This window comes from Erinaceus europaeus, chromosome 21 (genome assembly GCF_950295315.1).
Source record: "Erinaceus europaeus chromosome 21, mEriEur2.1, whole genome shotgun sequence".
NCBI lineage: Eukaryota > Metazoa > Chordata > Mammalia > Eulipotyphla > Erinaceidae > Erinaceus > Erinaceus europaeus.
The window spans coordinates 10,416,232-10,436,671 of NC_080182.1; the positions used below are offsets into that span (position 1 = coordinate 10,416,232).

The 20,440-nt window shown below is 43.4% G+C and overlaps 1 protein-coding gene across 5 annotated transcripts in view; it reads right to left on the reverse strand.

Moving 5' to 3' along the window:
- Positions 1-20,440, reverse strand: part of ULK4 (unc-51 like kinase 4) — a 511,677-nt gene that overhangs the window by 413,521 nt on the left and 77,716 nt on the right. For all 5 annotated transcript variants that reach the window (XM_060180360.1, XM_007517784.3, XM_060180362.1 and 2 more), the window contains 2 exons: positions 17,688-17,771; positions 4,664-4,825 (listed from right to left, as the gene is read on the reverse strand). In XM_060180360.1, the coding sequence (XP_060036343.1) occupies positions 4,664-4,825; positions 17,688-17,771 (246 nt within the window). The remainder of the gene's footprint in view (positions 1-4,663; positions 4,826-17,687; positions 17,772-20,440) is intronic.

Sequence of the window (20,440 nt, forward strand, 5' to 3'; positions counted from 1 at the left end):
CACACACTGATAGCTGCTACAGTTTTCAAAGGGTCTTAAAAAAGTCTGTAGTTGGGAGTCGGGAGGTAGCACAGCAGGTAAAGCGCATGTGGCGCAAAGCACAAGGACTGACGTAAGGATCCCAGTTGGAGCTGCCGGCTCCCCACCTGCAGGGGAGTCGCTTCACAGGCGGTGAAGCAGGTCTGTAGGTGTCTCTTTTTCTCTCCCTCTCTCTGTCTTCCCCCCCTCTCTCCATTTCTCTCTGTCCTATCCAACAACGACGACATCAATAACAACAACAACAATAAAACAAGGGCCACAGAAGGGAAAATAAATTTTTTTTTAAAAGTCTGTAGTTTAAGTCCTCTTTTCTCTAAGGTCACATATATCGTGAAATCCACAAAAAGACTGAGAAACTGACTCCTACTAGAGATTGAGGAGATACAGAAAAAAATACAGAGGCCAGGAAGTGGATTCAGTGACAAAGCATATGCCCTGTATGTGTGGGGCCCTGGGTTCAACACCCATTTGAAACAAAAATATAAGACATTATGAGAATTGCAAAGTGGTACTTTTATTTTTCTCATTCTCTCTCTTTAGAAGATATTTCACCTTCTGCATTTCATAATGATCCTGGGTCCATACTCCCAGGGATAAAGAATAGGAAAGCTTCCAGGGGAGTTATGAACATATTCTTGAAGCAGAATAGGAAAAGAGAGAAAGAGGGATATCTTTAGGGACAATAGGCAAATTTTAAGAAGAAATTAATGATATCCATGGATGTTGTGAACACAGTATTAGAAGTCCAAGATGAAAAAGATGAAATTAAATGTGTTAGATGAAGAGAGATCTAGGAAGATCAGGACTTTGGTGGGAACACCTGAAGAAAACTTTGCCAAGGAAAAAAACCTTGCTGAGTACAAAGACGAAACTGATAGCATAAGTCCAATGAAACTCGGCAGCTATTTTCTTTAGTGGCCCAGGATTAAAATGAATGCCTTAAGATATGATTCAGAGATATCCTCAGTAAAGTACACTGGCATATCTTGCAACTTTCTGGGGGTTTTGGGGGGAGGATATTTTTTGTAATTGAGCACATGACTCCTGAAGCGTGTGTGTGTGTGTGTGTGTGTGTGTGTGTCCCTAAAGAGCCTTTGTTTAACAATATTCAGTAAGAACATTTTTTAGCCTTTGATCTTCAAAATTACAAAGGTAAATATAAGAACTGAAAAATATCCACAAATGTCCACAGGGACTGGGCAACATGAAAGCATTAACAATCTTATTGTAAGGTGGAAATTCAATGGCATTTTTCCAGAAAAAAAAATTAGGTTGGGTGGAATAAGACACAGGTCAGAAAAGAGCACAAAATGTGTTGCCTACCACTCAAAGAAGCATGGCTGGTGTGGACAGACATACAGGCTAGACACCTGCTGATGAGCTCATATGTGTCTTTGTCAAAATGGGTTAAAATAAAGAAGACCTGAATGCTGATTAGAAGGGATCTCGAAGGCAGGTAAGATTAAAGAATTAAGAAAGAGTAAAATGATCACTTAGTGGCAGCTCTCAAGAAGGCAACAAGTAAGAGACCTAGAGAAACATGCAGAGGTCCATCTCTAATAGAAGAGACAAATTATTTGCTTTAAACTTTATTTCATCTGAGAGAACAGAGAGAAATTGAGAGAGTGGGGGAGAGAAAGAGAGAGAGAGAGACATCTGCAGCATTGCTTCACCACTCACAAAGCTTTCTTCCTGCAGACAGGGAACTGGGCTTGAATCTGGGTCCTTGTGCTTGGTCCATGCACTTAACTAGGTGTGCCACCACCAAGGCCCTGAAAAGACAAGATATTAACTGTGACAGGAAGGGAAGACAGGACACAGGATAGGTAAAGATACAGACAGGTCTGCAGAACAGCCCAGTGTGGATGACGCCCTTGGGGAATTTTTCTGATTCCCTGGAAAGTATGAGGGGGAAATCATTTACCGAGGACATGGGAGAAAACCATGGGGCCAGAATTTAAAGTAGAAGAAAAAGGTACAAAGCACCAGAAAAAATCATGGAGGTACAGGACCTTGCCTTCAATGTGAATCAACAATGGTGGGGCGGTTCCATTCTCCAAAGGGAAGTTGGACAACATACTCTACCTACCACCCAAGGAAGATGGGTCCTGAAATTAGTGCAGCCTGGAATGTTCCTAGCCATGACCACAGAATGTGAGCTCAGACCTACAAAGATACAGAGGTGACATAGGCTCCTGTGCTGAATATGGGCCCCAGATCAGATCGAAGGGTTTACAGTTAACAATGTTTATATACTCTTCCCCTAATTGGGAGCTGCTCTTTGTCCTGATCCAACTATGACAGACACCACCTTCCCAGACAATAACCTGGATTCACCTGTGTTGGTCTGCTTCTAAATTCTGCTTAAAAGACCTTCTGTTTTGATCATCACATTAGGTTCACTTGTATTACTTATGATGTGGTCTATTTACATAATCACTGTTTTACCTGGGTCCCGCCCTGCCTGCAGGGGATTGGTTTAATCCCCACTGGTTAGATGGAAGCTTTCTATGTTCTTTTTGCGCTCTTTTTTGCTCCGTCCCCTCTCCTAATCATTTCCTTTTGCTTGCCACTTCCAGTGAAGAGATGCATAAAAGGCAATGTATCTGATTAATAAACGAGATACTGCTTCCCAGCTCAGCCATGAGTCCCTGGTCATCTGTCTCCCGCCTGCGAAGCTAGAACAGCATCTGACGTCCCGAACTGGGACCGAAACACCTGCATATTAGATGTCAGGCTCAGGTAAAAACTAGTAAAGTCACAGGCCCTCTGGAATATACCTAAAATGGACCTACCAGCTTTTTCCAAAATGGAGACCCCAAATCTTCATCTGCGATATTCTTGCCTTTAGGTTCATGTTAGTCAATAATTCGTTGGGCTTTTTTGTTTGTTTGTTTTGTTTTTTGCCTCCACAGTTATTGCTGGGGCTCAGTGCCTGCACTACGAATCCACTGCTCCTGGATGCTATTTTTTCCCATTTTGTTGCCCTTGTTGTTGTGCTTGTAGCTGTTATTGTTGTCATAGCTGCTGTTGTTGTTGGATAGGACAGACAGAAATGGAGAGAGGAGGAGAAGACAGAGAGGCAGAGAGAAAGATACCGGCAGACCTGCCTCACTGCTTGCAAAGTGACCTCCTGCAGGTGGGGTGCCGGGGGCTCCAACCGGGATCCTTACGCCGCCCCTTGCACTTTGCACCACATGAGCTTAACCCGCTGCGCTACTGCCCAACTCCTGATTAGTCAATAATTTGTTCTGCTTTATATCTTAACTTTTTCAGCTACCAGTTTCCAGATGCTACAATGATGCCAACCTGACTTCCCTGGGCAGACTTCCCCACTAATGTGTCCTAGAGCCCCACCTCCCAGAGCCCTGCCGCACTAGGGAAAGAGAGAGACAGGCTGGGAGTATGGATCCACCTGCCAACGCCCATGTTCAGCAAGGAAGCAAATTACAGAAGCCAGACCTTCCACCTTCTGCACCCTGGGTCCATACTCCCAAAGGGATAAAGAACAGGAACGCTTTCAAGGGAGGGGACTGAATACGGAGTTTTGGGTAAGCATTGTGTGGAAATGTACCCCTCTTATCCTAGAGTCTTGGCAATATTTCCATTTCATAAGTAAAAATTTTTTTTTAAATCCTGGATGGAAATAGGAAGAATGATTTATGAAACCATGTGCACAGGGAGAAATGAAGAGCAAGCAGACTAGAGAAATACAGGGAGGCTGTCAGACAATGCTGAGACTTCAGAGGAGACAGACGATCAAAATAGTTTAAATAAATGATGTGAGAAAGTCTCACGTTTGTTCAGCAGACTATTAAATTAATATGGCCATGTTAACACATCTCCAGACATGATCACCCTTTACACCAAAGGACATCATAACCATGTGAGCAGAGTAGCACAGAACCTGTCAAAACACAAACACTGGGAGGTGGGTGGTAGCACAGCAGGTTAAGTGCACGTGGCACAAAGTGCAAGGACCGGCTCAAGGATCCCGGTTCGAGCCCCCGGCTCCCTACCTGCAGCGGAGTTGCTTCACAGGCAGTGAAGCAGGTCTGCAGGTGTCTATCTTTCTCTCCCCCCCTCTGTCTTCCCCTCCTCTCTCCATTTCTCTTTGTCCTATCCAACAATGACAACATCAATAACAACAATAATAATAATAATAAAGAGCAACAACAGGGAAAATAAATAAATATAAAAAATTAAAAAAAAAACAACACAAACACTGCAAAGACCACAGATGCCTGAACATTACAACACACCACGTTAACAAACCCATTCATTTGAACCAAATAAGCCCAGTCAGCATAAAACTTGCATGAGGGAGTTAACAGGGCAAAGCTAGAAATAAACCAAACCAAACCTTGTACCCTGTTTCACTGTCCAAGTCCTATTATCACCCCCCCCAACAGTTTTTGATGATATATCATGGCCCCAGCAAGGTCCCTCCTGACCATTCCAAGGTTTTCCTGCACAAGTTCTGAAATACCTGCTTCAGAGGGGAAAAAATTAAGTTATTGTTCTTGCCTACTATTACTCTGTGGTTTCCATTCTCTGACACAGTTTTCACACTTGGCATTTTAAATAGCCCCAGACGCAGCCCCCTACAGAGGCTCCAGCTTACCGAGATGGCGGTTATTCTAAGAGAATCAATGGTAGAATGCTTGAACAGGTACCATAAAACAGGGCCAATTTCCCCTGTAATAAAGCCCTGGGCCTGTGGAGAAGAGGTTGTGCAGACATTCTCGATGATCTTTGCTGCCATATGATTCACAACACGTTCTTCCTAGAGGAAGAGAGAGCACAGAACAAGTAAATTAAAGCAGCGTTATTTCATAGAGGAAACTCCGTATCATTGACTCTTATTTACTGCAAAAGGGCACTATGGGTGAAAAACAACAATAATAATAATAAAGTTGAGTTAAAACATCAAAATTGAAGATTTCTGATCACAGTAACATTGTTATGCTTCATGGTTGGCATCTGGGGTTTCTGTTGGGAACACCAGAAAGAATTACTTTGGGGTCAGGCAGTAGCACAGCGGGTTAAGCACACATGATGCAAAGCACAAGGACCGGCTCAGGGAACCCAGTTCGAGCCCCCAGCTCCCCACCTGCAGGGGAGTCGCTTCACAGGCGGTGAAGCAGGTCTGCAGGTGTCTATCTTTCTCTCCCCCTCTCTGTCTTCCCTCCTCTCTCCATTTCTCTCTGTCCTATCCAACAATGAACGACATCAACAACAACAATAATAACCACAGGAAGGCTACAACAACAAGGGCAACAAAAGGGGAAAAAAATAGCTTCCAGGAGCAGTGGATTCATGGTGCAGGCACCAAGCCCCAGCAATAACCTTGGAGGCAAAAAGAAAGAATTACTTCATCACAGGTGAGAGCAGAGTCGGGGGGGGGAGGTGGGGGGGGGCGACACCGAGTTCCTCTGGAGATGGGGCCCACCAGCACTGCACGTGCAGACAGCACCATCTGTTTACTGAGTCTGAGTGCAAACAGCTATGTAAAGTGTAAGCATCTTGGGGCGTACAAAAGTATCTTAAGGGGGTACATATTTGGATAATCTTTTATAATGTATTTTAGATTTTTTTAATTATCTTTATTTATATATTGCATAGAGACAGCCAGACACCGAGGAGAGACTGACACCTACAGCACTGCTTCACCACTCACAAAGCTTTCTTCCTGTTGGTAGGGGCTGGGGCCTGGAACCAAGTCCTTGCAGACTGTAACGTGTGCGTGCTCAACCAGGTATGCTACCACCCAGCTCCAGTAATCGCACCCTAGTATGTAAGCCACAATCTAGCCGACTTGTTATCTCCGATTCGATTCTGTGTTTACTCTGCAACTCCTGACTTTACAAGGATGTAGGCATGGTTTGGGATCTCAGATAAGGTTTTTATTTTATTTTTGCTGACAGGGCCTTTTGACCCAATATCTGTGTTTAATCTGATATTAGCCAAATGTACCTGGAGGCTAGAGACAGGGACAACAGAGAAAGCAAAGCATTTCTGACATAACTGGTCCTAATACATCGTTCTTAATGATTATAGAAGCGGGTCACGTGTCCATTAGTAGCAAGCATTATAAATCATGGATTCCCAACAATTCCTCGTGTCTTAGACTGGGAGAAAACACTTGTGATAAAAACACATGAAACATATGAGCATATTATATAAGCTAGTTGCATGCCCGTTTAAAATGTAGGATGAGTGAAACTACTGGCAGTAATTATTCCGTGGGCTGGGCAGTGACACACCTGGTTGAGCACACACTTTACAATATGCAAGGACCAGGGTTCAAGGCTGCACCCCACCTGCAGAGGGGAAGCTTGACTAGAGGTAAAGCAGTGCTACAGGTGTCTCTCTCTCTCACTTTTTCTATTTCCCTTTTCTCAATTTTTCTCAGTCCTTTAAAATCATGTTTTAAAAGAAAAATTGTTACTATATTACATGACATGTTAATGTGGCATTAATATTATATTATCTATAATATAATTATTGAAAATAATATGTAGAGTGAATCATATATGTAACAATAAAACATACATATATACATATGTAAGTAAAGGGGGGGCCGGGTGGTGGTGCACCTGGCTGAGCACACATGTTACAGTGCACTAGGACTCAGGTTCGAGTCCCTGGTCCTCACTGCGGGGGGAAAGCTTTGTGAGTGGTGAAACAGGGCTGCAGGTGTCTCTCCGTCTCTCTCCCTATCTCCCACTCCCCTCTCAATTTCTGGCTGTCTCTATCCAATAAATAAATAAAAGTAATTTAAAAACTATTTTAAAAAAAAGAGGGGGAGAGAAGAATACAGCTGGAGAGAGGACCCACAAGTGGGGTGTGGCCTGTGGACACAGCACAGGCTCCAGACTCAGCATCTTCCCCCACCCCATGACAATCCTGCCTGGGAACAGTAAAATCAAACCTGCACGCACGAGTACCAGGGTCGGCAGAAGAGAGACTGGAACCACATGAAAGTCCATAGACGTGGGGATTTATATCCTAGACTATCAATTCTGTTGTACAAATCTGAGCGCAAGACTTTTTATTACTGCTCCATATTGCTTTGATTACTGTAGTTTCTAAGATACTTTGAAGTCAAGGAGCTACATGTCTCTCTGTTCTTAGTCGTCGTCATCCCCCCACCCCACCCCACCCCCCAGGATTATTTCAGCAATGCTGGATCCCTTGTGGTTCATAACAAATTCCTGTAATGTTTGTTTCATCATCTTAAAGAAAACCACTGAAGATTTAATAGTGTTTGTATTGAATCTATATAATGTTTTGAGTGAAGGTGTGTGTGTGTGTGTGTGTGTGTGTGTGTGTGCGCGCGCGCGCGCCCAAGGCTAATATATGGGCAATTTTACCACTCTCAGGCCAACTTTTACTTCCACAGTCAAGATAATACAGCGAGGGTAAGTGCTTCGACAGCACTAGAGCTCCCCCTAGTGCTGCTGTTACTCCCAAGTGGTGTCTGGGCTTAAATATGGGCACCACAGATACCAAGATATAATATATTCTACTCTTTGGACTGTCTCTGGACCCCACAATAAGCCTGTTAATGATGTTAGTTCCTCCAGTTCATTTAGTTTTCCTGTGTCATCTGCTTCAGAACTGAGATTGCCAAAAAGGGTTTGGGGAGGGAGGAAAGAGGAGGTAGGATGCTCAGTGAACTGTGTGGCTGGAAGAGTGGACAGACTGACAACCTGATGGCTGGGTGTGAAGCAGTGACACACAATTTGACAGACGTGGAATCATAAACCTAAAACAAACTGTCTCATAAACTAATACTTCATCATTACGAGGGGAAAAAAAGGATTTTTTTTCTAAAATGGCATACCATAAAAAAGGGATATACACTAACATTAGCAATGCGGCTGTGCCGAGGGTTGATTCTACTAGGCCACACTAGTTCTGTTTCAGACAATTCTACATCATATGAAACATCACAGCATGTGTGTACTGTTGGTTTCAATCCAGAATATTTTAGTCAAAATGTATACAAAGAAATAAGTAGGTGATTACTGTACTGTTTGTTTCAATCCAGAGTATTTTAGTCAAAATGTATACAAAGAAATGTGTAGATAATTACGTTATTTCTGGGCTCAAAGCACGGTTGATATTCTGTTGCATATGTCACTGGCTGTTCTCATCTCTATGCCTCATCACCTAACAAAACAGAAACACTAAAGCACAGGCAGTTGGGAAATTAAATGAGTACATGGTTACCAAGCCTAGACTAGTAGAAATAGCAGAAACTCCAGGACCTTGTCTCAGTGTGGAACAACAATGGTAGGGACTGCCCCACTCTCTGAAGAGAAGCTGGGTCAACACACTGCCACTCGAGGAAGAAGGGTCCTGACTAGAGTGCAGCCTGGAATGTTCCTAACCGTGTCCATGGACTGTGAGCTCAGACCTACAGGGATGCAAAGGTCACACAGACTTCTGTGCTGAATATGGGTCCCAGATCAGATCAATGGGGGTTACAGTCAGTGGTATTAATATACTTTTCCCTTATTTAGGAGCTAATTTCTGCCCAGATCCAGCTTTCTGGTCCTATTCCCAACTCTGACACCATCTCCCCCAGACAATACCTTTAGTCCACCTGCGTGTTAGCTGTTAGGCTCAGGCAAAAATTAGTAAAGTCACGGGCCACTTGGAATATAACTAAAATAGACTTCCTAGCTTTTTCCAAAATGGAAACCCCCAAGTCTCATCTGATATATTCTTACCTTTAGGTTCTTGATTATTAAGCAATTAATTCTGCTTTCTATCTTAATGTTTTTTAGCCACCAACCTGCAGATGCTACCGTGACGTCAACCTGACTTCCCTGGGCAGATGAGCTTACCAATGTGTCCTGGAGCCCCACCTCTCCAGAGATCTACCCCACTAGGGAAAGAGAGACAGGCTGGAGGTATGGATCCACCTGCCAATGCCCATGTCCAGTGGAGAAGCAATTACAGTAGCCATACCTCCCACCTTCTGCACCCATAATGATCCTGGGTCCAGACTCCTATAGGGATAAAGAACAGGTAAACTTCCAATGGAAGGGATGGGCTACAGAATTCTGGTGGTGGGAATTATGTGAAATTGCACCCCTCTTATCCTACAGTCTTGTCAATCGTTACTAAATCAATAATTAAAAAAAGGAAAGCTTCAAACTATTAACTTTCTTTCCCATTATTAATATCATATGAATTCAGAGGGGCAGACAGTGACGCACCTGGGTAAGCACACACAGTATGAAGTGCAAGGACCCACGCAAGGATCCAGGTTCCAGTCCCAGATCCCCACCTACAGGTGGGTCACTTCACAAGTGGCACAGCAGGTCTGCAGGTGTCTATCTTTCTCCCTCTCTCCCTCCCCCTCTTCTCTTAATTTCTCTCTGTCCTATCCAATAAGATGGAATGGACACCAAGAACAGAGGCTTCATAGTGCCAGCACTGAGCCTCAGTGACAACACAAAATAATAATAGTAATAATAATAATATCATCATATAAATTCATATGTACAGATTACAAGATTATAAGAAATTAAATTTTTTAAATATTTATCTATGTATTCCCTTTTGTTGCCCTTGTTGTTTTATTGTTGTAGTTATTACTGATGTCGTTGTTGTTGGATAGGACAGAGAGAAATGGAGAGAGGAGGGGAAGACAGAGAGGGGGAGAGAAGGATAGATACCTGCAGACATGCTTCACCACTTGTGAAGTAACTCCCCTACAGGTGGGGAGCCGGGGGCTTGGACCAGGATCCTTACACTGGTCTTTACACTTAGCGCCACCTGCGCTTAACCCAATGCACAACAGCCTGACTTCCAGAAATTAAATTTTAAAAATACTGGGGCCAGGTGGTAGCACACCTGGTTGAGCGCACATGTTGCAATGTACAAGGACCCGGGTTCAAGCCCCCTGGCCCCACCGGCAGGGGGAAAGCTTTGCAAGTGGTGAAGCAGCGCTGTAGGGTCTCTCTGTCTCTCTCCCTCTCTATCTGCCCCCATTCTCTCAATTTCTGGCTGTCTCTACCCAATAAATAAAGATAATTTAAATAAAAAAAACTTAGACCTTTAAAGATACTTGAACTTCTCTAAACTTAGATACAGGCCATTTCTCAGACTGAGTACTGATGTATATTTCCAGGAGGCTACAGGACATTAACATGACACATTTAGCCTCTCTGCCCCTTTATTCACTCTGACCATGGGAAAGGAAGTGGTTTGTCTCCTTTCCAGATCTGAAGAGAATAAGCCAGGCATGCCCAAGTGCTCAGCTCCATCCCTCCCCTCTGTCCCTGAGTCCAGGCTCCCTCGCACAGAACTCTTTCTGTCCCCCTCCACCTTAGTCTCGGCTGGCTGCTCCCATCAGGAGAGCGCTGCTAAGGTTCCCCGTGGAGAAAGCTGAAGGCGAGGAAGTCACCTGTGACTAGCATAGTTGTGGGTGCGGAGTGGAAACACTCCACCCTAGCGTTCAGAACACACGCGGACTTTTGCCCCCAAATCCTTGCTCTGGGCCTTATCTCTCACTGGGTCCTAAGACTCTTCCCTTGAGTAGTTGACAGGGACTATTTTTAGGGACCCTCTCCGGCACCTTAAACATGTGCTTCACTTCACAGCTGTTAGCTAATTCCTAGAGGACTCATTCCTAGAAGTAGAAAACACAACTATTTTAGCACATAGATTGGAAAGGGACTGTGTGTCATCCCAGTGCTCCATGAACGCTGTGAGGCTGTCAGGCCAATTCAGGTTGCCACCCCCTGAAATGAGCGAGCTGACTCCCTCTGGGATCCCCTTTGGGATGCTACACAGCCAGCATGAGTGTTGCTATTTTCTGCTTAATTAACTCTTTGGAAGGAATAACTGGACCGAACCCAGACCTGCCATATAAATCAAAGGCCTACTTCATCATATCATGACAATAAAGAGTCTGATGATTAGAAAAGATAGCTAGCCTTACTAATGAAGAGCTATACCATCTTAAGTAGGTCCAGATTGGAGGCAGTCTTAACAGGAAAGAAAGTTTGGCTGCCAATGTAATTTCATCTACATGCCTGATTTTCCAAAACCAAAGTCAAAATTAACGTCTAAAGTGCTGCATAACACAAGGATTGGTATAAGGATCCCAGTTCGAGCCCCCGGCTCCCCACCTGCAGGAGAGTCGCTTCACAGGCGGTGAAGCAGGTCTGCAGGTGCCTATCTTTCTCTCCCCCTCTCTGTCTTCCCCTCCTCTCTCCATTTCTCTCTGTCCTATCTAACAACAACGACATCCATAACAAGGACAATACTAACTACGACAACAATAAAAAAAAAACAAGGGCAACAAAAGGGAAAATAAATAAATAAATAAATAAATACCATCTGAAATACTGACTTGCGGCATTAATAATTATTACAACTTTTCTTCTAAAAGTTTCAAGGAACATGGAGTTGATATCACATACTTCACTGTTTTAGTATTCATGCAGTCAAAAATTTTTTTCTTACAGTGTACTATAAGTGTCTAGATCTATGGACAATTTTCTCTCTCTCTCTCTCTCTCAAAGGCAACTAACAATGCTACCTATAAAAGCAGGAACATAAACAGTACTTCTCACAAGCATCAGTGAACTGGTACCAAGTCCTCAGGCTAGTGACTGTGTAGGCAGGAACAGGAAGTGATGCCTAAAGCACTGAGGCTGATGGTCACCCCAGTCTAACAAGGGAAGAAACAAGGTGGATGAAAGACGAGGTTTCGGCCCCACCCACAAAGGGAGGGAACAGAGTCCCACTGGCAGGCCCAAGTCAAGTCAGAGCTCCCAGTGCTCATAACCAAGTCTAACAGAAGTACAATAGAGGGGGCAGAGCCAAGATGGCGGCGTGACTACAACTCCTGACTTTCTGCAAAGCAGCAGCTTCAGTGCTGAAAAGAGAGAGAGAGAGGGCAGGATCTGCAGGTCAGTGGTTGAGAGAACACACTGCAGGCGTCAAGGAGAGCCAAGGAGGAGGGCAGCTGATTGCATATAAGCTGGAGCAGGCACAGAAAGGACACATACATACCAGACCCTGAGCCAAGGAACCTTCCACCAGGTTCCAGATGCTACCGTGATGCCAGCCTGACTTCACTGGACAGACGACCTCCCCAATGTGTCTTGGAGCCCCACCTCCCCAGAGCCCTGCCCCACTAGGGAAAGAGAGAAACAGGCTGGGGGTATGGACCCACCTGCCAATGCCCATGTTCAGCAAGGAAGCAATTACAGAAGCCAGGCCTTCCACCTTCTGAGCCCCATAAAGACCCTGGATCCATATTCCCACAGGGATAAGGAATGGGAAGGTATCAGGAGAGGGGATGGGATGCAGAGTTTTGGTAGTGGGAACTGTGCGGAGTTGTGCCCCTCTTATACTATGGTCTTGATAATGTTTCCATTTTATAAATAAAAATGAAGAAAATAATAGTAATAAGACGTACAACAGAGCTCCCAAGTCTAACAGAAGTGAGCGAGAAACAGTCCTCCCACTTCCTAGACCTCAACAGATGCCCAGACCTCAATGAGCCAAAGGCACAAGCAGCCTCTCATTGGGTATGCAGAGTACCTCCTTCATGGGAACCACGACTGTTCTGCAGCTGACTTAATAACATTAACCTCAGTCAGAAACCATGCAGAAGTCCAATTTCAATTGCTATACATTTTCAAGCTCCAGCTATAGTCACAGAAAAGCATATTTCAATAAAATAAGAAAAATCGATTTCAAATATCAAAAGCTAGAGAACACCTGAATTCGAAAGAAGCAAAATGAAGGTAGAAATACAAAGATAAACACAATGGGGTCAGGTGATGGCACACTCAGTTGAGCACACCCATGTGCAAGGACCAGGGTTCAAGCCCCCTAATCTCCATCTACAGGAAGGAAGCTTCATAAGCGACAAAGTAGTAAGTAGTACTACAAGGGTTTCCCTCTCCTGCTCCATCTCCCCTGTCCCTCTCGTTTGTCTGTATCTATTCTAAATAAGTGACTATTAAAAGTAATAATAATAATAACATAAAACAGGATAGGCTCCAACTATAAAACAATAATCAATGTAAATGAACTAAACACTACAGTTAAGATCAAATGACTGTAAGACAGAATGATTTACAAAATACTAAACTATGGATCCTGAGATGTAATTCAGTGGTATAAATTCATACTTCAGATATATTAAGACCCTAGGTTTGATCTCTGTCACCCTCTCCTCAAAATATGAAAAGATGAAAAAATATAGGAAAGCTGAAAATAAGGAAAATAGAAGAAAAAAGACATACCAAGTGCAGCTGACCTAGAGAGGAAACATAAACATTGGGAAAGTCATGGCATATCTTTCTGGTTTTCGATGCAAAAATGCAGCGTGACTTTTCCAACAACCTAATATATTAATATTAGGCAAAAGATTATTACTGGTGATTTGTTAGGATCACAGAATGATAACAATTTCAATGCACAAAGGAAAAAATGATCTACATTTTCAATATATACAATAACTAATACTCAAAATACAAGTAATATATTGCAAAATTCCATCCTACAAAAAAGCAATTTAATATCTCACTAAGAAAACATTCAAACCATTTAGCATAGATATAAGGGTTTGGGCAGTCGCGCAGCGGGATAAGCACACGTGGCACAAAGCACAAGGACCGGCTTAAGGATCCCAGTTCAAGCCTCCGGCTCCCCACCTGGAGGGGCGTCGCTTCACAAGCCGTGAAGCAGGTTTGCAGGTGTCTGTCTTTCTCTCCCCCTCTCTGTCTTCCCCTCCTCTCTCCATTTCTTTCTGTCCTATCCAACAACAAAGGACATCAACAATAACAATAATAACCACAACAAGGCTACAACAACAAGGGCAACAAAAGGGGGGAAAAAATGGCCTCCAGGAGCAGTGGATTCATGGTGCAGGCACTGAGCCCCGGCAATAACCCTGGAGAAAAAAAGAAAAAAAAAGATATAAGGGTTTTACACCTACATTTATCTAGCTCTCTGCCTATTAAACTACAATTCAGATTAACTACCCTGACTCAATGTGTAAAAAAAAGGCACCTCCAAACACTGGCAGAATTCACCTTTTCTCCCCTAACAAATTCTAGAGAAAAAAATTCTAGGTCTTAACAAATTCTAGAGAATTGAAATGGCACATACACCATTTACTTGGACCATAATAACATTAACTTAAGAGAAACAGGGAACGCAAGGATAGGTGGGAGAAAGTAACAGAAGAGCCACGGAATTTGGTAACGGTGTGAGGCATGTAATAAGCTAAAATGCAGGAAGAATAAATTCCCGTGGAAGTAAATCAATATAAAATCCCCAAAGCTACGGTACTTGATGTTTCAGCAGTGCTTACTTAGATGCTGGGGTCAGCAAAGTCACATCCGGGATGGGACTTGAGCGCCTCCCTGTGAGGTCACCTGTACAAGAAGAGAGGAGGCATCACCCTGGCCACCTGTCAGTGCAAATGCCGTCTGTGTGTTTCATCTTCCTTTTCTTTCTCTTCTGTCTGTCCTCCTTCCTTTCTTTTCCTTTCCTTTTTTTCTTTTTTCTTTTTTCTAGAGCCTGGTCTAGCCCACTAGGGGGTCCCTCAGGATCATTGTCTCATGTCACTTTCAAAGGTTCACCTCAAGATACAGTAGAAAACACCACACTTTTTAAGCCCAAAATTTTGCATCCTACTTATCACTCAGAATAACAGGAACAGTGATTTTTTTTTTTTTTTTTTTTGCCTCCAGAGTTACCGCTGGGGTTAGGTGCCTACCCTACAAATCTACTGCTCCTGGAAGCCACTTTTTCCCATTTTATTGGACAGGACAGGCAGAAATTGAGAGAGGAGGGAAGACAGAGAGGGGGAGAAAAAGACACTTATAGACCTAATTCACTGTTTGTGAAGCGACCCCCCTGCAGGTGGAGCCGGAGCCTCAAACCAGGATCCTTACGCGGGTCCTTGCGCTTTGTATTATGTGCGCTTAGCCCGCTGCGCTACAGCTAGGTCCCAGGAACAGTGATTTTTTTTTTAAGCTAAGTTGTTCCTATTTCCCACTGTACACGCTCACTGCTAAAGGCAAAGAGAGAGGCCTGGGGAGAGAGCATAATCATTATGCAAAAGATTTTCTACTCAAGACTCTGAAGTCCCAGGTTCAATCCCCAGTACCCACAAGCCAGAGTGGAGCAGTACTCCTCTCTCCCTCTCTCTCTCTCACTTTCTCTCCCTCTGTCTCTCTCTCTCTCTCGTGTGTGTGTGTGTGTGTGTGTGTGTGTATTTCTCTCGATATCTTTCTCTGCATATCTCTCTCATTAAAACAAATAAATTTTTAAAAAATTATAATAAAGACAAGGAAAGTTGTAGGTACCCACAAAGAATCAGATATTGAAGACTTACATATTTCCTTATTAGGGAGAGCAAACTCAGACTGTGACCATAATAAAAGCAGAAAATAAAATTGCATGTTTTATACAAAGAGGTAAGGGGGGGGTTGGTCCTTGGGAAGAGAGAGGGAGATTAAGACCAAGATCATAGTACTGAAACTTCCTTCAATATACTGAGGGCCTAGCTTGAGCCTGGGCTGCATACATGGCAAAGCAACACACTTTCCAGAAATATATCAAAGATAATATACGTTTTGTCTTTCTGTTTTATTTCAAGCCCAATCTTTTCTAATTGAACACAGAGCAATTTAAAAAACTCTAATTTGGGAGTAGGGCGGTAGCACAGCAGGTTAAGTGCACATGGTCCAGAGAAAGGATTAGCGGTTCGACCCCCCAGCTCCCCACCTGCAGAGGAATTGCTTCAGAGGCGGTGAAGCAGGTCTGCAGGTGTCTATCTTTCTCTCCCCCTCTCTGTCTTCCTCATCTCTCTCCATTTCTCTCTGACCTATCCAACAACAACAACAATAATAGTAACTACAACACCAATAAACAACAGGGCAACAGAGGGGGGAAAAAATGGCCTCAAGGAGCGGTGGATTCATAGTGCAGGTGCCAAGCCCCAGCAATAACCCTGGGGGCAAAGAAAAAGAGGGAAAAAATAATATACATGGATATCAACATTCTTCATCTATGTGTAAAAATAAAAACATGGGAGTTGGCAAGAGAAAACATGCTTTTAAAAATATAGTCCCGGGAGTTGGGCAGTAACTAGGGTTAAGCGCACATGGCGCAAAGTGCAAGGACCAGTGTAAGGATCCCGGTTCGAGCCCCCAGCTCCCCACCTGCAGGGGAGTCGCTTCACAGGCAATGAAGCAGGTCTGCAGGTGTCTGTCTTTCTCTCCCCTTCTCTGTCTTCCCCTCCTCTCTCCATTTCTCTCTGTCCTATCCAACAACAACGACATCAATAACAACAACAATAATAACTATAATAACTATAAAAAGACAACAAGGACAACAAAAGGGAAAATAAATAAATAATTAAAATTTTTTAAAATATATATATATAGCCCCATAGACCAGAGTGAGTCAGTACCACTTTTATTAGTCACTAATCTTAAGTTTTTTAACTTTTTATAGACTGTTAAAAGAAATGTCTAAGTCTTTCTCCTTTCCTGTATTTTCTTCTTCTGCATTTATGTACTTGACACACTACATGCTTTATTTTAACCTTCTCTCCCACAGCAAGTGAGATCATCTTCATCTGTGTACCCCCAAATGAACCTAGCTTGAAGCCTCTGGGTGAGAAAACCCAAACACGTCTTTTGACTGTAGATGAACCATACTTAATCCCCGCAGTGTTAAAAAAGTACATTTTACTGGCTTCATCCATACCCCGCAATGACAGCTGACTAAATATTCAACCCTACAGGCCAGGAAATGTTCAGACTTTATTTCTGGATCACTAGGGGAAGACCTTGGAGAGCTTTGCTACACTCTGGAACATTATTTCATTACCATATGGCATAGGAAGTGATGAACTCAAAAGAGAGATGTTTGTTGTGACATATTTTTCGATTCCTTAAAGAATGTTTTTAGCCTATGGCTTTGCCTTGGGTGAAACAATGTCAAATGGCTGAAAGCAAACAGAAACCGCCAAGCTTCTAGGTCAGTTATACTAATCCTTCCGCAGTTACACATACAAGCCACACAGGCAAGCAGACTGCTTGGCCAGCTGGCTGCTTTTCCGCCGGTGAGCATGAGTTTGGATATAAATAAATTGGAAAAAAGAATCCCATAACAAAGACCACTTCAAATTCAAGTCAATGGAGAGCAGTAGAAACTCCCCTATCTCTGAAACACAAGATTAGCAACTTGACAAGATAATTATGGAAATTTTGAGGGTGTTAAGAGATTTCCCACAAATAACTTGCTTGCTAAAGTCAGGGATCAATAACTTTCCGAGTGAAGAGGATTAAAAACATGCTACCAAAAGCTACTTACATTGTTTCTACTTGCTATCATCTTTTGAAAAGCAAGATATTTAAACAAGAAAACTATGTCGTCATCCTCCTCCTCATCATCATCATTACTATTATTATAACATCTGCTCCATTCAGGTCACTTGCTCAGGGTGGCTATTGACATTATTTAAATTCAGGAGCGATGCTTGGTTGACAAGTTCCCGCACAGCTGCAGGCGACAATCCCCGCACAGCGCCTGAAGGGTTATTATGACTGCATGTCTACAGAGGACAACACAAGAGGCTTACTTACCCCTTCCCGAAGGCACCTCATTAGCACTGTGTATGCAGCCGATGGAACTGCCCAGCATTCTCTAGGGTTCTTTCTTTTTTCTTCCTAAAATGAAGGGGAAGGAAAGGCAATGAAGCTAACAGCACAAAAGATATTAACCCAATTCCAGAAAAAGGCAGTTTCAAATGGGCAAAGCAAAGCTTCTCAATAATTCTGTCGAAAGCACTACTTACACTATTTACTACCAAACCATTATCAACTAATCAGGACCCATTTACCACCTTGTGCATCTGAGATATTTCTTCGATTTTCCGTCATCTTATATAAGCCACTGATAAGACCCCCTCACTAGAAACTAGATAAACAGCACTGAGAAATGACACTAAGATCTGGTTGATAGAGAGATCACCTTACAGATAGTTGGAGGAGATGATAACAGATACTTCTACCAAAAATTGCTTTATTGGAAATGACAGGAAAGCAGAGAATTCACAACTCTAGGCATTATCGCAATAAGGTCCAAAAGCAAAGGTGAAAGATGATATGTTACCTAGTGAGACAAAATGCTAAATCAGAAAGCAAATGGGATTAGTAGGTGTACTCGTTTTAACGGCATCAGCAATAATTCTCATGCAGAAGAACTCAATTAGGGTAATAACCATAAGAACAGTCCAATAACTTACCAGATAAAATCAGAAGTCAGATATCACACAGACAGGTGAAAAAACATAATCTCTTTAAAGCAGAAAAAAAAAAAAAGAGGTTCTATGGAAAAAGGACACTTCTTTAAAGACTGTCCAAATACAAAACCTGCCAAGTTGCTAATGAATCTTATACCCATGATAATACTGTGGTTCATTAAAAATACATCTTTAGAGGGTTGAGCGATAGTGCTGCAGGTTAAGCACATGTGGCACAAAGTGCAAGGACCGGCGAAAGGACCCTCGGCTCCCACCTGCAGGGGAGTCACTTCACAAGCGGTGAAGCAGGTTTGCAGGTGTCTGTCTTTCTCTCCTCCTTTGGTCTTCCCCTCCTCTCTCCATTTCTCTCTGTCCTATCTAACAATGACAACATCAATAACAACAACAATAATAAGTACAACAATGAAAAACAACAAGGGCAACAAAAGGGAAAATAAATTTTAAAAATATATATACCTTCAATCATAAGATTTCACATGTGGTCATAATTTAAGACATTATCACTAGTCACCGAGCTAGAAAAATCTCTAATTCAAGTAGCTAACTTAACTTCCAGATCCAACTTTCTTCCCTTCATCTTCCTTACCTGAAACTCCTCCACAATCTTTCCTTGACATCAGTGAGCCTCAACCCTGCCCAGGACTCTACAGCCCAGCCCACCCTCAGTCAGCCCCTCCTCCCCTTTCAGCCACAAAGACTGATGCCTAACACTGAGTCTTCCTGACCCAAACCTCTCATGGCCTCCCCCTGGCACTCCCTTTCCCTTTGTTTAGGGAAAGTCTGACATGGAAGAAACCAGAGTCCTGCTTCTCCAAGCTGACACTCAGGCAGCTGGGGTTTTTTTTTTTTAGGGAGAGAAGGAAGCGTGTCATCACGAACAGAGAAAATTCACAGTCAGTACTGCCTGGGCCCTTCAATATCCTTCCCCAGACGTCCTGTTTCTCTGTTTCTTCTATTTCAAACTTCTTAGCACTTCACTTACTTTTCCCCTTCACAGAGATCACAGAAGTTGTGAAAAGGAAACGACCAACCTTCCTACATCTGGCATCATCAGTGACTTATTCAGAGCCAATGGGCTGTGCTTCCCCCCAGTGCTCCTGATCTCCCTTGTTCTGTGTCCACTGGCAATTCCTTTTTCCACAGAATTAGGATCACTGTCTCTTACCTTCACTCCCAGCTACATGGCTACTTTTCACAACCACTCTGGCTTTACATGGACTCTCAGATTCCTCAAACTCCAATCTGGCCTCTGCCTCCTCCACTCTAAGTCACATGTACACATAAAGCATCTCTTGTTAAGTGACAGTGACTTTCCTGCCACTCAATCCAGTGTACTCTTTCAACCTTTCTTCTTGGACTTTAAGTCAGTCACACTGGCTTTCTCTTCTCTGCATTTTTTAAAGGCTTATTTTATTTATTTTGGGTAGAGACAGAGAGACACTGAGAGGAAAGGGAGAGAGAGGGCAAGTAAAGGAGGGTCACCTGCAGCACCGCTCCACCGCTCCTCAGGCTTGTGCACCGCAGCGGGGAACAGGGACGTGACTTCAGGTCCCTGTGCGCGGCGACATGTCACTCTAACAATCAGGCGCCGCGCCAGGCGACAAGTCACTCTATCAGGTACGGCGCCATCCAGCCCCTCCCCCCTAATTTTCTTCCTGCTTTGCTGCATTTTCAGGTAGGACCCTCTCTTTCTAGTCTCCAATTTAGTCTCCATATTTAAAGCATGATCGATAGGAGGTTTAAAGGACCTCAAGTCCTACAGGGTCAATATATCACTGGGCAGCTTCTGACTCCTCAAAAAAAAAAAAAAAGAACAGAATAGACGAGAGTAGCAACAGCTGCATTTCTCTCCATTTATCTCCTCCTCTCCCCGGTCAACTAGGAACACCAAAGGAGATCACCTGGGACTGCAACAAGACAGGACCAGAACAACTTTGGGAACCCACCAAGTCACCGTTAGTGCAAACACGTGTGGCTCGTGGACAGAGAGGAGCCTAAGGAGAGACTCCTGGGGCTAAAGCCCTTATCTACTCCTGAGCGGTTGGTAACAGTCCAGCAGTGTGCCGGTTGAGG